Genomic DNA, 18,720 nt, shown 5'->3' on the forward strand with positions numbered 1-18,720 from the left:
GGCATTCCATCAAGCTTTCCCATTATCAACTCGCCTGAAGAACTAGAACACATTTCTTTGTGCAAGCCAGACCTCAAATCTTCTCTGTTTTTATTCAACATCTAGTTTCCAGATTTTGCTTCCTTATTCTTGATCCCCTTTTCTTACAAGACAAATGTTGAGCACCTCATCCATTCTGCCAGTTAAATCACAAAAGTTCTCTTCTCATCTTCTCATTACATTACTCCTTAGGGCACTCCTAAAGCCCCCCACAGTCCATCACGACCTATATGAGATCTTCACAAAGGCCTTAATACACCGTTTGAGCCTTAAGGAAAGTGCAGAATGTAACAAAATGATGGAATTAATTTCAAAGCAATATATTTCACGATGGCAACGTATTACAATCACACACAAAAGTTCCATCAATTGACAATGAGCAAGTTACTTGACAATAGGCAAGCTGTTGAAATGCACATTGCACTGCAATTATGGATTCAGTCATGCTGAACTGCAGAGCACAAAACACCTTATGTTGCAGGGTTGCCATCTTTCTAATGACTGAGGTGAGGAGCTATTTGTGCACTGGGAAAGGTATCTAGTGGTAATAATTTGAAAGTTTATGTCCCACTCTTTCAAGTGGCAAGAATTCCATTCATGGATTGTTTATTGTTGCAAAGATACAGCGATTTCAAATCGGGTCCATCTTTTTGAAATATCCTGTACTTCCAGGTTTCTGTTCTAGAAAGTTTTATTCCTCCGAGCCATAACATTAACCAGGAGGATGTCAGAACTTGGGACCCTTTCAGGATATCAGTTGCTATATAGTTCCTCTGCAGATTCTTTTGATCTGCAGTTGGATTCCACCATCATGCCCAGCGTCAACTCAGTGTTTCATAACTGCTTTTTATTTTGCCCCCGCCCAGTCAGGTCATTGGAGAAATCATAAAACGCCCAGGATGTTAGAAGAGATTAGTGGAATATAAGATACTAAAAACTGAGAATCTAACATATTTGTGTCCCAGATTCTTTAGTGACCCTAACTAGGTCTTTTGCAAGCTGTGTTCTATTTTATATTAGATTTTCAGTGTAGTTGCCCTTTGTGTTATGTCATGATGACCTTTGTCCCCCAGCTCTACTTGAAAATTATTGTGGTATCATGGTAATTTTTCACCCACAGCAGCATGTCTGACTCTATCTAACTCTCATTTACACTTTCTCCCAACTCTTGTTCCTGTTGGACTCATCCAAATGTTGAGGGGTATGAAAGGCATACAGAGAAATTAGAAGGGACTGGTGGGAATAATGCTGCTGCTGCTTCTGCTGCTTCTTTCTATCTCGCTTTATCTAAAAAGACATTCAGAGTGGCTACCACTAAAAGCAGTATATTGGTACTAATGTTTCTGTGGTTTAATAACTGACCTGTCTTGCAATAGACCTATGGATTGTGTTCACTCTGAGACATGGATGCTCTGTTGAATCCATAGAATTGAGATGATTCCTCGTAACCAAAGGAAATTGATCATCCCCTTTCCTCCAATTGTCTCATTTCTCTGTCAGCACCAATGGATTTATAATAATAATTTTTCTTACTTCCATGGTCTCTCTTTTAATTATTATATCCAAGTATTACATAAGGTGGTGGTTCATCTTATGTCCTAACACTTATTTCTCTGTTTAGGCAAGATGGACATGATGCTGTCACTGTGTGTATATAGAAGAATACTCATAGATGGAAGGGGCTTTTGGTACATTGATTGTTGTGTCCTCAGTAGTTCTGTGTTGGGTGGTGCTTGGGGCATTGATCACTGGCTGATTACATGTTTATGAAAAAGGCTTCTGGCCACTTTACTCTGGGCTGGAAAAGAGGCTCAAGGAATTGCTGTGGAGCATTGGATACTTGTCAAGATGGTATACGACATACTGGATATTTCAACATGTAACATTATTTTTAATATTTGATCTCTATGTTTAGAGATTGGAAAGTGGGTAGGTAATATGCAGGGTATTTTGGGGAAATTAAATGTTTTAAACATAATGTAGTAGTAGTTACTTCAAGAGGATATGTGAAACCGTCCATTATGTAGGGTAATACATGTTGAACGCCAGATCTGTCAACGGAAAAACGACCTGGATCCAGGATTTAATCCTGGAGGAGCGGGCAGATCTGGCGTGCATCACGGAGACCTGGCTGGATGAAGCGGGGGGCGTAAATCTCTCCCAGCTTTGTCCTCCAGGTTTCTCCGTGCAACACCAACCAAGAGCCGGAGGACGGGGAGGCAGGGTCGCAGTGGTCTATAGAGATTCCATCCATCTGACCAGGAGTCCCATCCCGCAGACCACAAATTTCGAATGCGTCCACCTGAGGGTGGGTGACCGGGACAGAATAGGGATTCTTGTAGTGTACCGTCCACCTCGCTGCACTACAGTCTCCCTGCCTGAGCTAGCGGGGGTGGTCTCGAGCCTGGTGGTGGAGTCCCAACGGCTTCTTGTGCTGGGGGACTTCAACATCCATGCCGAGGCAACCCTCACAGGAGCGGCTCAGGACTTCATGTCTGCCATGGCAACCATGGGGCTGTCCCAACAAATAACTGGCCCCACCCACTGTGCTGGACACACATTGGACTTGGTCTTCTGCCAGGGATGGGAGCAAGGTGGCGGTGTGGAGGAGCTGTCTATCTCTCCGTTGCCATGGACCGACCACTTCCTGATCAGATTTAGGCTCACTGCGCCCCCTAACCTCCGCAAAGGTGGAGGACCCATTAAGATGGTCCGCCCCAGGAGGCTTATGGATCCGAACGGATTCCTGATGGCTCTTGGGGAGTTCCCCGCTACCTCGGTAGGTGACCATGTCGAGGCCTTGGTCGCTCTCTGGAATGGGGAGATGACCAGGGCAATTGACAGGATCGCTCCGGAACGTCCCCTCTCAAGTAACCGAGCTAAACCAGCTCCTTGGTTCACTGAGGAGCTGGCAGCGATGAAGCGAAGGAAGAGGGAACTAGAGAGCGTGTGGCGCTCGGACCCAAGCGAGCCAAATCGAGCACGGTTTGTGTCCTTTCTAAGGGCATATGCCGCGGCAATAAAAGCCGCAAAGAAAACTTTCTTTGCGGCCACTATTGCGTCTGCAAAAAACCGTCCGGCGGAGTTGTTTCGGATTGTCAGAGGTCTTTTAACTCCCCCTACCTCAGGTGGGAGCCCTGACAACTCGGCCACGCGCTGTGAAGCATTTGCTCGGTTCTTCGCAGACAAAGTCGCTTTGATCCGTTCTGGGCTGGACGCCACATTAAATGCAGTCTCGGTGGATGTGACACAAGCACCTGCTTGTCCTATTTTGATGGATTCTTTTCAGTTTGTGAAACCCGAGGATGTGGACAAGATACTTGGAGGAATGAGGCCTACCACGTCCATCCTAGACCCCTGCCCATCCTGGCTTCTGAAAGAGGCCAGAGGGGGATTGGCTGAGTGGGTAACGGTGGTGGTTAATGCCTCCCTTCGGGAAGGCACGATTCCAGCGAGCCTAAAACAGGCTATTATAAAGCCGCTGTTGAAGAAACCATCACTGGACCCCACCAAATTTGACAACTTTCGGCCTGTTTCCAATCTTCCCTTCTTGGGCAAAGTCATGGAAAGCGTGGTGGCTTCACAACTCCAGGTATTCTTGAGAGACACGGATTATCTGGATCCGGCACAGTCTGGCTTCAGACCGGGACATGGTACCGAGACGGTCTTGGTCGCCTTAGTGGATGATCTCCGCCGGGAGCTAGACAGGGGGAGTGTGTCCCTGTTGGTGCTCCTGGACCTCTCAGCGGCCTTCGATACCGTCGACCACGGTATTCTTCTGGGACGCCTTGCAGAGATGGGCCTTGGAGGCACCGCTTTGCGGTGGCTCCAGTCATTTCTGGAGGGTCGTACCCAGAAGGTGTTATTGGGGGACTCCTGTTCAACACCACAGCCTTTGACCTGTGGTGTTCCTCCGGGCTCCATACTGTCCCCCATGCTGTTTAACATCTACATGAAGCCGCTGGGTGAGATCATCCAGAGTTTCGGGGTGCGGTGTCATCTGTACGCAGATGACGTCCAACTCTGTCACTCCTTTCCACCTGCTACTAAGGAGGCTGTCGAAGTCCTGAACCGGTGCCTGGCCACTGTGACGGTCTGGATGAGGGCGAACAAACTGAAATTAAATCCAGACAAGACAGAGGTACTCCTGGTTAGTCGCAAGGCCGAACAGGGTATAGGGTTACAGCCCGTGCTGGACGGGGTCGCACTCCCCTTGAAGGCACAGGTTCGCAGCTTGGGTGTGACCCTGGACTCATCACTGAGCCTGGATCCCCAGGTTTCGGCGGTGACCAGGGGAGCATTTGCACAGCTTCGGCTCGTGCGCCAGCTGCGCCCGTACCTTGGGAAGTCTGACTTGGCCACGGTGGTACACGCTTTGGTCACATCCCGCCTCGACTACTGCAACGCTCTCTACGTGGGGCTGCCCTTGAAGACGGCCCGGAAGCTCCAGCTAGTCCAGCGTGCGGCAGCCATGTTGTTAACCGGAGCGGGACGCAGGGAGCACACAACGCCCTTGCTGTCCCAGCTCCACTGGCTGCCGATTAGCTACCGGGCCCAATTTAAGGTGCTGGTGTTATCCTACAAAGCCCTAAACGGTTCCGGCCCAAAATACCTTGAGAACCGCATCTCGGCCTACGAGCCCACGAGGACCTTAAGATCATCCGGGGAGGCCCTTCTCTCGGTCCCGCCTGCCTCACAGGCACGCCTGGCGGGGACAAGAGAGCGGGCCTTCTCGGTGGTGGCCCCACGGCTGTGGAACTCCCTCCCTGCTGAAATCAGACAGGCGCCTTCCCTCATGGCCTTCCGCAAGGGCCTAAAAACCTGGCTCTTTGAGAAGGCCTTCAACTAAGTGCTATGTTTTTGGAATGACCACCGGAATGGACCATGACTACGAGATCGATTATGACCCTAAACAAGACGAAGCGGATTTTTAGTTAAGTAGCTGTGTATTAGTAAGATGTGTGTTGTGGTCCTGATTTATTGTAACCTGTTGTCCTTTGTGTTCTATGTTCTGTACACCGCCACGAGTCGCCTTCGGGCTTGAGAGTGGCGGTTAACAAGTGCAAATAAATAATAATAATAATAAATAAAATAATAATACACAAAGCTGCTGTTCGGAACCTTATGCACAGTACTATCACATGCCGCATTATCACGGGGTGTCTGCGCCCTACACCACTGGAGAAATTACACTGCTTAGCCGGTATTGCACCACCAGGCATCTGCCGGGAAGTAGCAGCCAATAGTGAAAGGACCAAGGCTGAGACATCTCCAGCTCATCTCCTGTTTGGGTATCAGCCAGCACGCCAACGACTTAAATCTAGACATAGTTTTCTAAGATCTACAGAGACACTCGCTGGAACACCTCAGCAAGCGAGAGCCCAAAAGTGGCAGGCTCAAACCCAGCACCTCAACCAATGGCTGATACCAAATGAGAGACTCCCTCCTGGGCACACAGAAGACTGGGCGACTTGGAAGGCATTGAACAGACTACGCTCTGGCACCATGAGATGCAGAGCCAACCTTCAGAAATGGGGCTACAAAGTAGAATCCTCGACATGCGAGTGTGGAGAAGAACAAACCACACTGCAATGACACCTGAGCCCTGCCACATGCACAATGGAGGACCTTCTTGCAGCAACACCGGAAGCACTCCAAGTGGCCAGATACTGGTCAAAGGACATTTAACCAGCTACCAAACTCACAAGTTGTGTATTTTTCTGTTTGTTTGCTTTGTTCTGTTAGACTGGTTGTTCTGACACGACAAATAAAAATCACATGTAGGAATTTCTTTGTCTTTTTTGAAAGTGATTCTGATTTTAGAACATATTTGACTTTTTCTGCTATTTTATTTCTATTGTCCCTCATATTCTGTGATTTTCTTTATCCTTTTTCCTTTTTTTTATTTGGTTTTTCATTGTGTTCTGTCCATTGGCCCTAGGGGCCTATGGCTTCCAAAGCCCTTTCCAAGCATTGTGATGTATAAAGGTACAATTCCACTTACGGACAAATGTGACAAGATTCTCCCTTTTCTGAAAGAGTAATTTTGTGTTGACTCTTGTTCATGCTGGCTTTATGTTACTATTTCAATAAGCTAAGAAACCATTTCAATCATTAAGCAACTTCCCTTGTGGAATGTGTTTCCTTGAAATTGTCTTTTCTCGTATCTATTATAACAGCATCTCAACCAACTTAATTGGCATACAGATAGCATTGTCCTCTGACTGAACATAACTTTTTTTTTGTCCAAGGCGACCACTCCAGCTTTCATCTTTTCTAAGATATTGGTATGAACTGTTTTTCTACAGCCTTGAAACACTGTTTTTACAACATTCAGGGTCTCTTGATGCATTTTAGTCTGAGGATAAGGAAACCTGCTTCTTCTCCAGGATATCCAAAATCTCTCCCTCTTAACTGAATAACTTGCATTGCTTTTTCAATCTCAATGTCACACCCCTAGGGCTGTAGTCTTTCTCCAGAATTTTGCCTTTTCTTTTCTGACCTCCTGGTTCTAATAGTTAATGTTTAGTAACATTACCAATTCATTCCATTGCTAATAATTAATTGAGCAACATAATGTGGTCCACGGCCATTCTTTGATGTACTTTCATTGCTAATCCCATCACCCATATATGAGATGTACAAAGACCACAGAGATGAAAAGCTTAGTTATCTCTGGCACATCTGTGTTCTGTATGAGAATCCCATGTCCGTTCATGGAAATGAATAGTAGCTTGCCTGAGGAGATTCAGTGGATTTCTGCAAAAACAGGCCTCTGTCCTGCCACAATACCCTAACATCTGGAGAGGCCCTGCTCATGGTCCTGCCTGCGTCGCAAGCACGTTTGGTGGGGACACGAGACAGAGCCTTTTCCGTGGTGGCCCCCCGTCTCTGGAACACTCTCCCCAAAGATCTTAGACAGGCCCCTACATTGGCAGTCTTCAGAAAGAATTTGAAGACCTGGCTGTTCCGATGTGCCTTCCCTGACTAGGAAATCTCCAATACCAAATCCCAGAAGCACTTTATTAGAATTTAAGACTGCCGCACTCTGCACACTGCACTTGCCCTATAATATCACCTGTCACATCAGCACTTTTTAATCCTGTACTCTTTACTCTGGCCTGGCCCAGTTTTATCTTGTTGATGTATTGTTTATTGCTGTGGTTTTGTTGTTTTAATACTGCTTTAATTGTTTTTAATTTGCTTTGAGTGTATTGTTGTGTTGTGTATTGAGGCCTTGGCCTTTGTAAGCTGCATCGAGTCCTTTGGGAGATGCTAGTGGGGTACAAATAAAGTTTAATAATAATAATAATAATAATAATAACAACAACAACAACAACATGCAAATGCTCAGGTGACCTCTGAAAGAATGACTATTTGGCTAAAGATGTCAGTGTGAATTATTTCAGATTTTTCTAGACATTAGCTATATAGATGAATTTATAATGTGAGCATTTATTCCAGTCTCTGTGTTAATTGGATTTGAAAATATTTTTTCTTTTTCATATTTTAGGTTAGGTGGGACTGTTTCTGCATACAAGATAGTGCCAGATGAAATAGATGAAATTAAGGTATAGTATTTATTTTTGATCTTGCTAGGCAATTTAGTGGATCATTCTGTATTTTGCATATGTTTTAATGTATATTTTAGTAAATATTTCTAGAAGATATTTTGCTTCTACACTTTAAAAGCCCCTTCCTTCCATTCATCCTGCCTTCCCTCCCTCCTTCTACAACTAGTGCTACCATTACCAGTACTACATGCCCAAATGCATAATTATGCTTATACTAATAAATTTAAGAAATGCCACTTACAAAAGTTACTGTGACATCTGGATAATCTTTATAATTAATTAACAGCATGGTGAAAAATGTGGTTTTTCATTTGTTGAAATCTCTTTTATAGCAAATGTTACTTAATTATTTTACTGCATTTCTGCACATTTTTACTCTAAATTTATAACAGATTATCAAAGTTAAAAGGATTTTTTCTAATAAACTTAATGATTCAGATGGTTGTTTAACATTAAAACATTACTGGGGATATTTATCATTTCAGAAAACAAGTATTATATCTTAAGGTGTGTTCAGATAAAATGATGATCATAATTATAATATATTTTGTTTTTGTAATTTCATTTTAAATGTAGCCAAAACGGGGTTTTTTTTTGTTTGTTTGTTTTGGTTTTTGGTTTTTGGTTTGTTTGTGGTGTAAAGTGGAAATTACTTCATTTAAATCTAAGTCAAATAAAATTCCTATAAGACTTGTCACGCTTTTTTTATTTTTGCATTATAGTTTGTGGTGTTAAATATATATATAGTATCAAAATTTGTTTGCTACTACAATTGTTCTTTATAGTATCAAAGTTTCACGGATGTGTACACTAAGTAGGAATTTGGCTGTGATTGCTTTCCTATGTCCAGAATGGATCATTATTTTTCCACTATATTTCCTCTCAGAGATGCTTTTTTTTCCTAAGGCAATTCAAAGATATCAATATGCTGTGTCCCTCAAAAGAAACGGAAGATGCAGACAGACAGCCGGGCAGTCTGCCAGTTTCTTTAAAACAAGCATTTTCTGCTCAGCTACTACATGGGATTATTAGCTCACCCTGTAGCAATTTCATTTCCTGCTGTTTATCTTTATTGTCAGGAAAGTTTCACAGGTCCATAGTTCTTCAAGAAAGGAACTGGTTGAGCAGCATTAACAGAATCCATCACTGTCCAGTGTTAAGATGAAGTGAATTTGTATTTGTTTCCAATATTTTAATCAGCGGTTAAGGAATGTGTTTGGGGAAAGGAATTATAATAGAAACTGTTATTATTAATATTCATTTGGTTATAGTTTTTTTTTCCTCTGTAAGAAGTTTGAGACAAATCAGATGTGTAAAATGATTTTTTTAAAAGTTCAGTTTTTAAAAATTATACAATCTTTTTTAAACTCACACTTCATTCTGAAATTATCCATGAGAAATATTGGCTTATATCCAGGATCAGAAATTTATTGGCTAAGTGTGTTAAGATAAGACAGATTAGCAGATGAGCTTCACTACCCGCTCTGTTGCTTCGTTTTGACAAAGTAGGGGGCCTTACTCTGGTTTATATATATAAACAGTCTTTAAATTGTATAGATAAGGCTGGATCAGTTTAATCAAGGGATTTCATCCTGGAGATTTTTTTTAAAAAACACTATGTGTTTCTTGCAGGGGTACGGTTTCAGCAGTTTCACAAAATCATTTAAAATTACATAGTGGCTTACATAGTAGGGGGTGGGCAGTGCGGTTGAGCCATAGATCATAGTGTCTAACACTGTTTCCCAGACTATCTGATGTGAGAAAATCAGAATTATTTTTTTCCAGTGTGCAATGGAAAAAAATATTGGTGCCCATTGTGCTACAGTTGTTTTTCTTTTCTTTCTTTTCTTTTCTTTTCTTTTCTGGACATTCAACATGGACAGGCAGTGGTTCAGGAACCATCACTTTGAGTAGCATTGATATAAAAAAACCTGATGCTTTTCCTTCAAATGTTCTTTTACACATTAAAAGTTCGTTTTATTGTGCAAGAGCTGCAATGGCATGGGAGAGGGGGGCGATTTATGGTAAAAGACCTTTCACATTTCCTTCCTTGTTGTCTTGCTTTAACCTCCTCAGATCTAATTCCTTCCATATAACCCCCAATTTATATTAATCCTGGTATCTTTGCCTTTGGGAATGGCTCTATGGAAATCAGTTAATTTAAGGATTAGGCTACACAATTATAGCACTATACTTCACTTAAACTGCCATGCCAACATCCTATGGAAACGAGACTTATGGTTCATTGAGAGGGTGCTAGAAATAACAGCTGGCGAGCTCCTCTGGTGCCTCACCAAACTACAGATGCCAGGAAACCGCTGGGTGTTGCCATATCAGTTAGAGTGGACTACAGCCTTGTAATTGCATAATGTGAATAGCCTCTACATGTCACGGTGTTTTTTGATGGAGAATTTTCAAAAACTGTGGAAATCAATGTGACAAGTCGCTTTACTCACCACTGGGTGCAAGAATGGACCACAAATTTGATCCACTCATAAGTCTTCTTTTTCATGCTTTGGTAGCTTTATCATTATGAATGTGAGAGAATTGGCCATCTGCAAGGACGTTGCCCATGGGATGCCTGGATGTTTTGATGTTTTATCCTGGTGGGAGGCTTCTCTTATATCCCTGCACGAGGAGCTGGAGCTAACAGAGAGAGCTCATCTGCGCTTTCCCCAGATTCAAACCTCTGACCTGTTGGTCATCAATCCTGCCGGCATAAGGGTTTAACCCACTGTGCCACCGGGGTGATATTGTTCAACATTTTATTTTAGTCCAGTATTTAAAATTGTCCCTAAATTGGAAGAGCATTTTGTGCTACTTGGAATACCACTTCTGTGCTTTCTGTATACAATTTTTGACAAGCACAAGAGACTTAAGTCTTAAGGGAAGGTGAATGAAAAACTCCATTGTACTTTGAATATAATCAAAGTCTGCATATATATGTGTGTGTGTGTGTATTAAAGCCAGGCCTTTTAAAATGCTTTACTAATGTTTTTAATTATTTCAAACACTAATATTTTATGGGGGGAAAAATTCATGTTCTCAAACTCCCCAAGAATTTCAAGACCTTGTGTCTTTATTCTTAGTCTGGCCCTTTTCTACTCCTGCCATCTGTTTCTATGGTAACAGGTGTGCTACAGAACATGATGGAGATAATTGAGTAGCAGCTACCAAGTGCTATGATCAGGTGAATATCTCCTGAATGTACATATTTTCTGTCTGACTCAATGCATGTGTGTAAGTGCATTTATCCAGTCTTCCCTATTTGTTTAATGTATATATACAAGGCATGTTCTGTAGTAAAGATTAGGCTTACAGAAGTTCCACTGAAATAAACAGAACTATGGTGAACCTCAATTGATTTCAATAGTATTCAATTATTTCAGTGGAATCTTGTTATTTATTTCTATTTGAGTTTTACTGTCTGTAATGTTAATCCTTCCTTCCTGTGTGTTACAAGAAAAATCCATGACATTTGTTTTTATTTCAAGAGAATGCAGTGCTAGAAATACGGCACATTGGGTCTTGGGTGTAGAGAAGCTCGAAGTTTGAATAGTAGTTCACACTGAATTTGTTTAGTTTTACATATAGGAACCATTAGCTTTTATCTATTAATGAATTACGTTCTGTGATAATTTAAACATTTCCAAAATGAAAAGTGCTCAAAACACTGATCGCATTGAGCTTTCCATTCCATTATTGTATTATCTCACACCTTTCTTCTTAAATTGGGAGTCATGGCAATATCCATTTTGTTCTATCAATAAAAGCCAGGCTTCAGTTATACATTCTAGGTCAGAGCTTTCAAAACTTTTCATGTTGGTAACATATTTTTAGACGTGCATCCTTTCACAACACAGTAATTCAGTTTTACTAGCAAACCTGAGATCAAAGCAATCCCTTATCAGAGTTTCGTGGAAAATATAATGCAATGTAATGTAAATACATAATATATATAAGTTTCATGTACTTTTTGCTGTGCCCCCGGTGGCGCAGTGGGTTAAAGCACTGAGCTGCTGAGCTTGTTGATCGAAAGGTCGCAGGTTCGATTCCGGGGAGCGGCGTGAGCTTCCGCTGTCAGCCCTAGCTTCTGCCAACCTAGCAGTTCGAAAACGCAAATGTAAGTAGATCAATAGGTACCGCTCCGGCGGGAAGGTAACGGCGCTCCATGCAGTCATGCCAGCCACATGACCTTGGAGGTGTCTACGGACAACGCTGGCTCTTCGGCTTGGAAATGGAGATGAGCACCACACCCCAGAGTCAGACATGACTGGACTTAATGTCAAGGGACTACCTTTACCTTTTTTTAATATACTTTTTGCTGTATCAATGACATTTGGATTTTTTTCCTTTCACTTCTTATGTACTACAGTTGATCCTTGTGTAGTTTCTTCTATAGCCACTCCATGTGGTTCATAGCATACATCGTTGTCAACACATTTTTTCTTAATTAGAAACATATCCATTTTAGTTGTAAACACTGCAACTGAATCAACAAATTGTGCAAATTATAAAAAATATAGAAGTGCCTACATTTGAACAGCATGAGCACTCCATGTAGTGATTAAACCTCTTTGGAGGTTTTTAAACAGAGGATCATCCAGCAATGTTTTGACTGTGTCTTCCTGCCTGGCTGAAGGTCGTTGGACTAGATGCTCTTTGGGCTCTCTTCCAACTCTAGTGAAGTATAAACCGCCAGGGACTCCAGTGGATTCTCTATATTCTGGAATCATGCCTCCCCCACCCTTCCCTCATACATATATATATATATATATACACACACACACACACACACTCAAGGACCGCTGACCAAGAAAATGGAGGTTCTGTTGCTGGTAGGTGCAACAGAACGAATCTAACTTCACATCACCCATCACAGGTTCTTCCCTTGGTATATTGTTACCAAGCAGGACAGGGGACTGCACCTTCTCCTCATCCTAAGGCAGGGGTGAAAACAGATTTTCATCAAGGGACCCATCAGCCTTGTTGTCTCCAAAGGACCATTATTATTATTATTATTACCCCATATTATCTCCTCAAAGGGGACTCAAAGCAGCTTGACATAAAAGCATTAATATACAATTTTAAATATGCAAAAACATTAAAATAGAATTAAACACAAGCAGCATTAAAAAAATTCAGTTAAAATCCATCAAAGCAGTTAAAAACCACAACACCCCAGACTAGATCTTAAACACTCTAATCTTTAAAAGCCTGCCTAAATTAAAAGTTTTTAATAATAAATAAATAAATATTCTTTATTTATATCCTGCCACCAACTACTAAAAGGGACTCTGGGCAGCTTATAAGACACTGCACTGCAGTATATAATATAAACGATACATGAGTATAAAACAATAAATCACATAAAATTATAAAACAACCACTATCAACACATAAAATAAAATAAAACAATTTAAAATACCTGAAGGACAGCAGGGAAGAGGCCATTCTGGCTTCCCTGGGCAAGGAGTTCCAGAGTCATGGAGCAGTCATTGAGAAGGCCTTTTCTCTGGTTCCCACCAACTAAGCTTGAGATGGATGTTGGACTGAGAGAAGAGCCTCCCCTGAAGATCTCAGGCCCTGGGCAGATTTGCATAAGGAGATGTGGTCAACCAAATAGCCTGGACTTGAACTGTCTAGGGCTTTAGAAGTCATAACTAGCACTTTGAATTGTATGCGGTAACAGACTGGCAGCTAGTGGAGCTGCTGCAACAGTGGGGTTGTCCACTCCCTGGAGCCAGCCCCAGTTAGCAACCTGGCTGCAGCTCTTTGGACCAGCTGAAATTTTCAAGCATTCTTCAGACGCAGCCCCACATAGAGCGCATTACAGTAATCCAGACGGGATGTAACTAAAGCATGTATCACCATGGCCAGATCTGGCTAATCAAGGAACAGGCACTGTTGGCACACAATTTTTAATTGTTCAAAGGTCCTCCCAGCCACCACAGATACCTGGGTTTCCAGGTTCAATGCCAAGTTCAGGAGGACCACCAACCTGTGTCTTCAGGGGGAGTGTGACCCCATCCAGCACAGGCTGGATCCCTGTTCCCTAATCTGCCTTCTAACTGTCCGGGAGTACTTTTCTTGTCTGTTTGAATCTGTTTGCCCTCATCCAGTCCATTACTGATGACAGACACTGATTTAGTGTAAAGAAAGCTTCCTTCACATTAAGTGGAAAGGAGTAATAGGGTTGGGTGTCATCTGCATACAGGTGGCACTGTACTCCAAAAGTCTGGATAACCCCTCCCAGCAGTTTCATGTGTATGTTAAACAGCATGGGGGACAAAACGGAAGGAACCTCACAGGACAATGGCCAGAGGTTTGAACAGGAGACCCCCCCCCCCCCCAGAACTACTTTCTGGATACGGCCCTCCAGGAAGGAATGGAGCCACTGTAAAACATTGCCCTCAGTCCTATACCAGAGGATACCATGATTGATGGTATCAAAAGCAGCTGAGGTCCAGGAGAACCAGCAGGGACGCACTCCTCCTGTCTAGCTCTCTGTGGAGGTCATCCATAAAGGCAACCAAAGCTGTTTCTGTTCCACAGTTATCCTTTTCATCTAGAAATCCCTAGAGTTGGTAGGCCATCACACGCTCAGAAAGGGGAAGTTTGACACTGGCCAATAGTTGTCCATTATAGAAGGGTTCAGGGATGGCTTTTTAAATACAGGTAGGACAACTACCTCCTTTAAGCAAGCTGGAACTTTACCTTGTTCTAAGGAGGCATTGACCACCACCTTTATTCACTCTGTCAGTTCCCCTTTGGCCTGTTTGATCAGCCAGGAAGGGAAAAGATCTAGAATACATGTGGTAGCTCTCACCTCTCCAAGGATCCTGTCCACATCCTCAGGCTGCACAAAGCTATCCATCAACACTGGACAAACAAGAGCCAAAGTTACATCCATTGGAACTGTATCAATAACAGCATTCAAGTCAGAACAGATCTGAACAATTTTATCTGAAATTCTTCACAGCAGGCTGTTGAATGGTCAGGAATATCACCTTTAGTACCACTATGTAGTAGCCCTCTGACCACTCAAAATAGCTCAGCTGGATGGTTCCTTGCAGATTCAATGGTGGTAACAAGGAACGATTTCTCTGCTGCCTCCATTGCTGCAGGGTAGGCTTTCAAATACACTTTAGCCCGTGCTCAGGCAGATTCGCTTCCAGTCCTCTGCCAACGTCACTATAGTCTCCGTCTCACTTGCTTCATCATCACCAACTGTTTGGAAAACCAAGGGTCTGGTTTAGCTCTGCTCCATGAGGGTACATTCAGGAGTGATTGTGCCCACCACCCTGGCCATTTCCTTATTCCAAAGGTCAGCCAGAGCTTCGACAGAATTGCCTGCTGAGGTGATAGGAAAATCCCCAAGAGCCAACAGGAAGCCATCTGGATCCATAAGCCTCCTGGGGTGAACCATCTTAATCAGTCCCCCACCCCTGCAGAGGTTTGGAGTCCCAGCAAGTCTAATCAGTCCATGAAAATGGAACTGTGACCAATTCCTCCACATCACCATCACAATCGGTCTATCCTGCCCAGGAAACAAAGCCAAGACAGCACCTGAGACAGATCCATGGTTGTCATGGAGGCCATGAAGTCCTGAGCCACTGCCAACAAGGCAGTCTCAGCCTGGATATTGAAGTTTCTCAGCACTATAACCAGCTGAGACTCCCAATGCCAATCTCAAGACTACCCGGCTAGTTCAGAAAGGGTACAATGAGTTCAGACCTTGCCTTCAGACAGGGTCCTAGTCTGCGAAGAGCCAGTCTTCTGTAACAGGAGCAGAAGTCAGAGGCAGCTGACACCAAGCATACACTGCCTCCTCCTTCCAAGCTTCTTGCTGGTGGTCCCACTGGTTCTTCTAGATGGTGCTGTTGAGGCTCTCAAATGCATGGACAGGGAATCCATGGATACAGAGGTCCAACTATAACTTTTTTTACATCGTGTTTGGTGTTTTTTATTTATTCTCCATCTTCATTGCTATGATACTTCACCTTGTTGATGGGAAGCTTCCCACCGGAGTGGAAATCATCTATCGGACAGATGGCAAGCTGTTTAACCTCAGCAGACTGAAAGCCAAAACCAAGGTCACAACAACATCTGTTATAGAACTCCAGTATGCTTATGACAATGTTGTCTGTGCGCATACGGAAGAAGATCTACAAGCCACTCTCAACACCTTTGCAGAAACATACACAAAGCTTGGCCTGTCACTGAACATTGAGAAAACCAAAGTGCTGTTCCAGCAGTCACCAGCCGTCCCCTCTCCAATGCCAGAGATACAGCTTAATGGTGTAACATTAGAAAATGTCGACCATTTCCGCTACCTTGGCAGCCACCTCTCCACCAAAGTCAACATCGACGCCGAAATACAACACCGCCTGAGTTCTGCAAGTGCAGCATTTTCCCGAATGAAGCAGAGAGTGTTTGAGGACCAGGACATCCGTAGGGATACCAAGGTGCTTGTCTATAAAGCTATTGTCCTCCCAACCCTGCTATATGCCTGTGAGACGTGGACTGTCTACAGACGTCACATGCAGCTCCTGGAACGATTCCATCAGCGCTGCCTCCGGAAAATCCTGCAAATCTCCTGGGAAGACAAGCGGACAAACGTCAGTGTGCTGGAAGAAGCAAAGACCACCAGCATTGAGGCGATGGTCCTCCAACATCAACTCCGCTGGACAGGCCACGTTGTCCGGATGCCTGACCACCATCTCCCAAAGCAGCTGCTCTACTCTGAACTCAAGAACGGAAAACGGAATGTTGGTGGACAGGAAAAGAGATTTAAAGACGGGCTCAAAGCCAACCTTAAAAACTCTGGCATAGACACTGAGAACTGGGAAGCCCTGGCCCTTGAGCGCTCCAGCTGGAGGTCAGCTGTGACCAGCAGTGCTGCAGAATTCGAGGAGGCACGAGTGGAGGGTGAAAGAGAGAAACGTGCCAGGAGGAAGGCGTGCCAAGCCAACCCCGACCGGGACCGCCTTCCACCTGGAAACCAATGCCCTCACTGCGGAAGAAGATGCAGAGCAAGAATAGGGCTCCACAGCCACCTACGGACCCACAAGGAAACCCATGATGGAAGACCATCTTACTCGTTTTTTAGTTTTTGGCCAATTGGTGTCCCCAGATGTTATTGAACAACAACTCCTATCACTTTTTATTGTCCTTCATTCAGACTGGGGATAATGGGAATTAGAACCCAACAGCACTTGTGACTCTAACATTGAGGAAAGATTAAAAAAGGACATTTTAAAGTCAGATGTCATATCCACAGTCCTTGTATCTAAATTCAAACCCATTATCTTGATTAATCAGAACAAACTGCAGTCTCCCAGATTTTACTGTATCACAACTTATATCCACTCTAGTCATTATGTCTAATGATGAGAAATATAGCTGTCCAGCATCTTTCTGGATTTGGCCTGTGGGCCTTGAGTTTGACACATATGCCCTAAGGGATCTTAGGGCACAGATTCATAACTCCCTACAGGTTCAAGATGGTCATCCTCTCCATCAATTTACCACTCAGTGCAGGGAAGACTGGTACAGACTTCTGGTTTACCAAGTGATTACCGTTTTTCAATGCCCATCTCTATGACAGAAAGTAGAAAAATTCCTGGCATTCTTCCAGGACAAGGACAGACTGCTGACCTTTTTGGACTTAGGACACGTTATTTTCTTCCTCCTTTCCCCAGGGGAGGGTAGCTTATCTGTTGCTCTCCTTGCATATCCTCTAACTACAATATAAACCAGTCTCAAATCACCTGATTCCCATAGAGCATCACCAATATATGTCCAAAGGGAGCAGTTGTACTATAAATGAATTGAAAAAAGGATGAAAACAAACCAAAAATAAAAGTAAAACAGAACAAGAAATGACCAGGTGCTTCTTTGTATTGTTGCTTTCCTCTTAGGATGGTATGAAAAATGGCTTTCATCCCTGGTACAATTGTTCACTTCTATTTTAAATGTATGTTCAGAGCTAAACATAAAAACTAGAATAATTGATTCCGCTTCTAAACTGGATTACTCCTCAAATCAGAGAGCAGTCAAGATTATGTTCCTCATGGGGAACCAAAAATAGCTTTAATCGTGTATACCATATTCTGCAGAGTAGGAAAGCCTTTGTAAATAATATTTTGTCCTTTGTTTGAAATGAGTTTTCATTTTTTTTATTTAATAGAATTTACTATAGAGCTGCATGCCAAGTATGAAGCAATGACTCTTTAATTAGATTATGCATCCTGTTAAATTCTTGAACTCTTGCTTTTGGCTATAATTTGTTCCAAATGAAACTGAAACACTTAAATTTATCTCTTTTTATCAGGCTCAAAGCTCTCCATTATTTTAAATCAAGTTTCAAACTCCTAAAGGAATAGGTAGTTGAATAATAATTGAAAATTGGACCATTTGGCATTCTTTTACTAAAACCAAAATTGTATTTTTGTTGTACATTAGGATATTTTTGATGTGAATAGACAAGTGGCAGTAGATGTAATACTGAGTTGATGGTGCAGTCAATATTAGCCACCATTTCATCAATACTCTGAATGAACCTAGACTTAATTATTTGTAAATTTAAAGACAGATGAGATAAGAGAGATTTTTTATTTCAAATAATTGGTTGCTTCTTTTTAAAAAGTTATGTCAAAGTAGGCATGCATGAAGATGAATCTTACTACTTTTTATTAGTTTATGTCGCAACTCAGGGTAGCTTCACCTTGCTCAAGATACCACGACACACCATACTGAGAAAAAGCAAAATCAAAACAGAGAAATAAAGATGCAAAAGTTCAATAGGCAAAACAGAGTCTTAAATGCAAAAGCAAAGTTCCCAAGATCCAAAGGCAAATAACATGAAGCATAATCCCTTAGCAATGGACAAGAATCCATGGTAAACAGGTAAAATCAAGATCAAAATCTAAGTCTCAAAGAAACCAGGAGCATTCCGCAAAAGCCAAGGTAATTCTACAGAAGTTAACAGGGAAAAAGCAACATTGGACTGACAAGAAATGCCTGTCGGCTACATCATTAAATAAGTTTCCCTGACATGAAAGCATTGCATTGACCTTTGGCTTCCTGCTTGCTGGCCAAGCGT

At 42.7% G+C, this 18,720-nt stretch overlaps 1 protein-coding gene across 28 annotated transcripts in view; it reads left to right on the top strand.

Moving 5' to 3' along the window:
• GPHN (gephyrin) overlaps positions 1–18,720 on the top strand; it is a 303,782-nt gene that overhangs the window by 92,031 nt on the left and 193,031 nt on the right. For all 28 annotated transcript variants that reach the window (XM_067462787.1, XM_060762638.2, XM_060762719.2 and 25 more), the window contains exon 3: positions 7,553–7,610. In XM_067462787.1, coding sequence (XP_067318888.1) covers positions 7,553–7,610 — 58 coding nt within the window. The remainder of the gene's footprint in view (positions 1–7,552; positions 7,611–18,720) is intronic.

This window comes from Anolis sagrei, chromosome 1 (assembly GCF_037176765.1).
Source record: "Anolis sagrei isolate rAnoSag1 chromosome 1, rAnoSag1.mat, whole genome shotgun sequence".
Classification (NCBI taxonomy): domain Eukaryota; kingdom Metazoa; phylum Chordata; class Lepidosauria; order Squamata; family Dactyloidae; genus Anolis; species Anolis sagrei.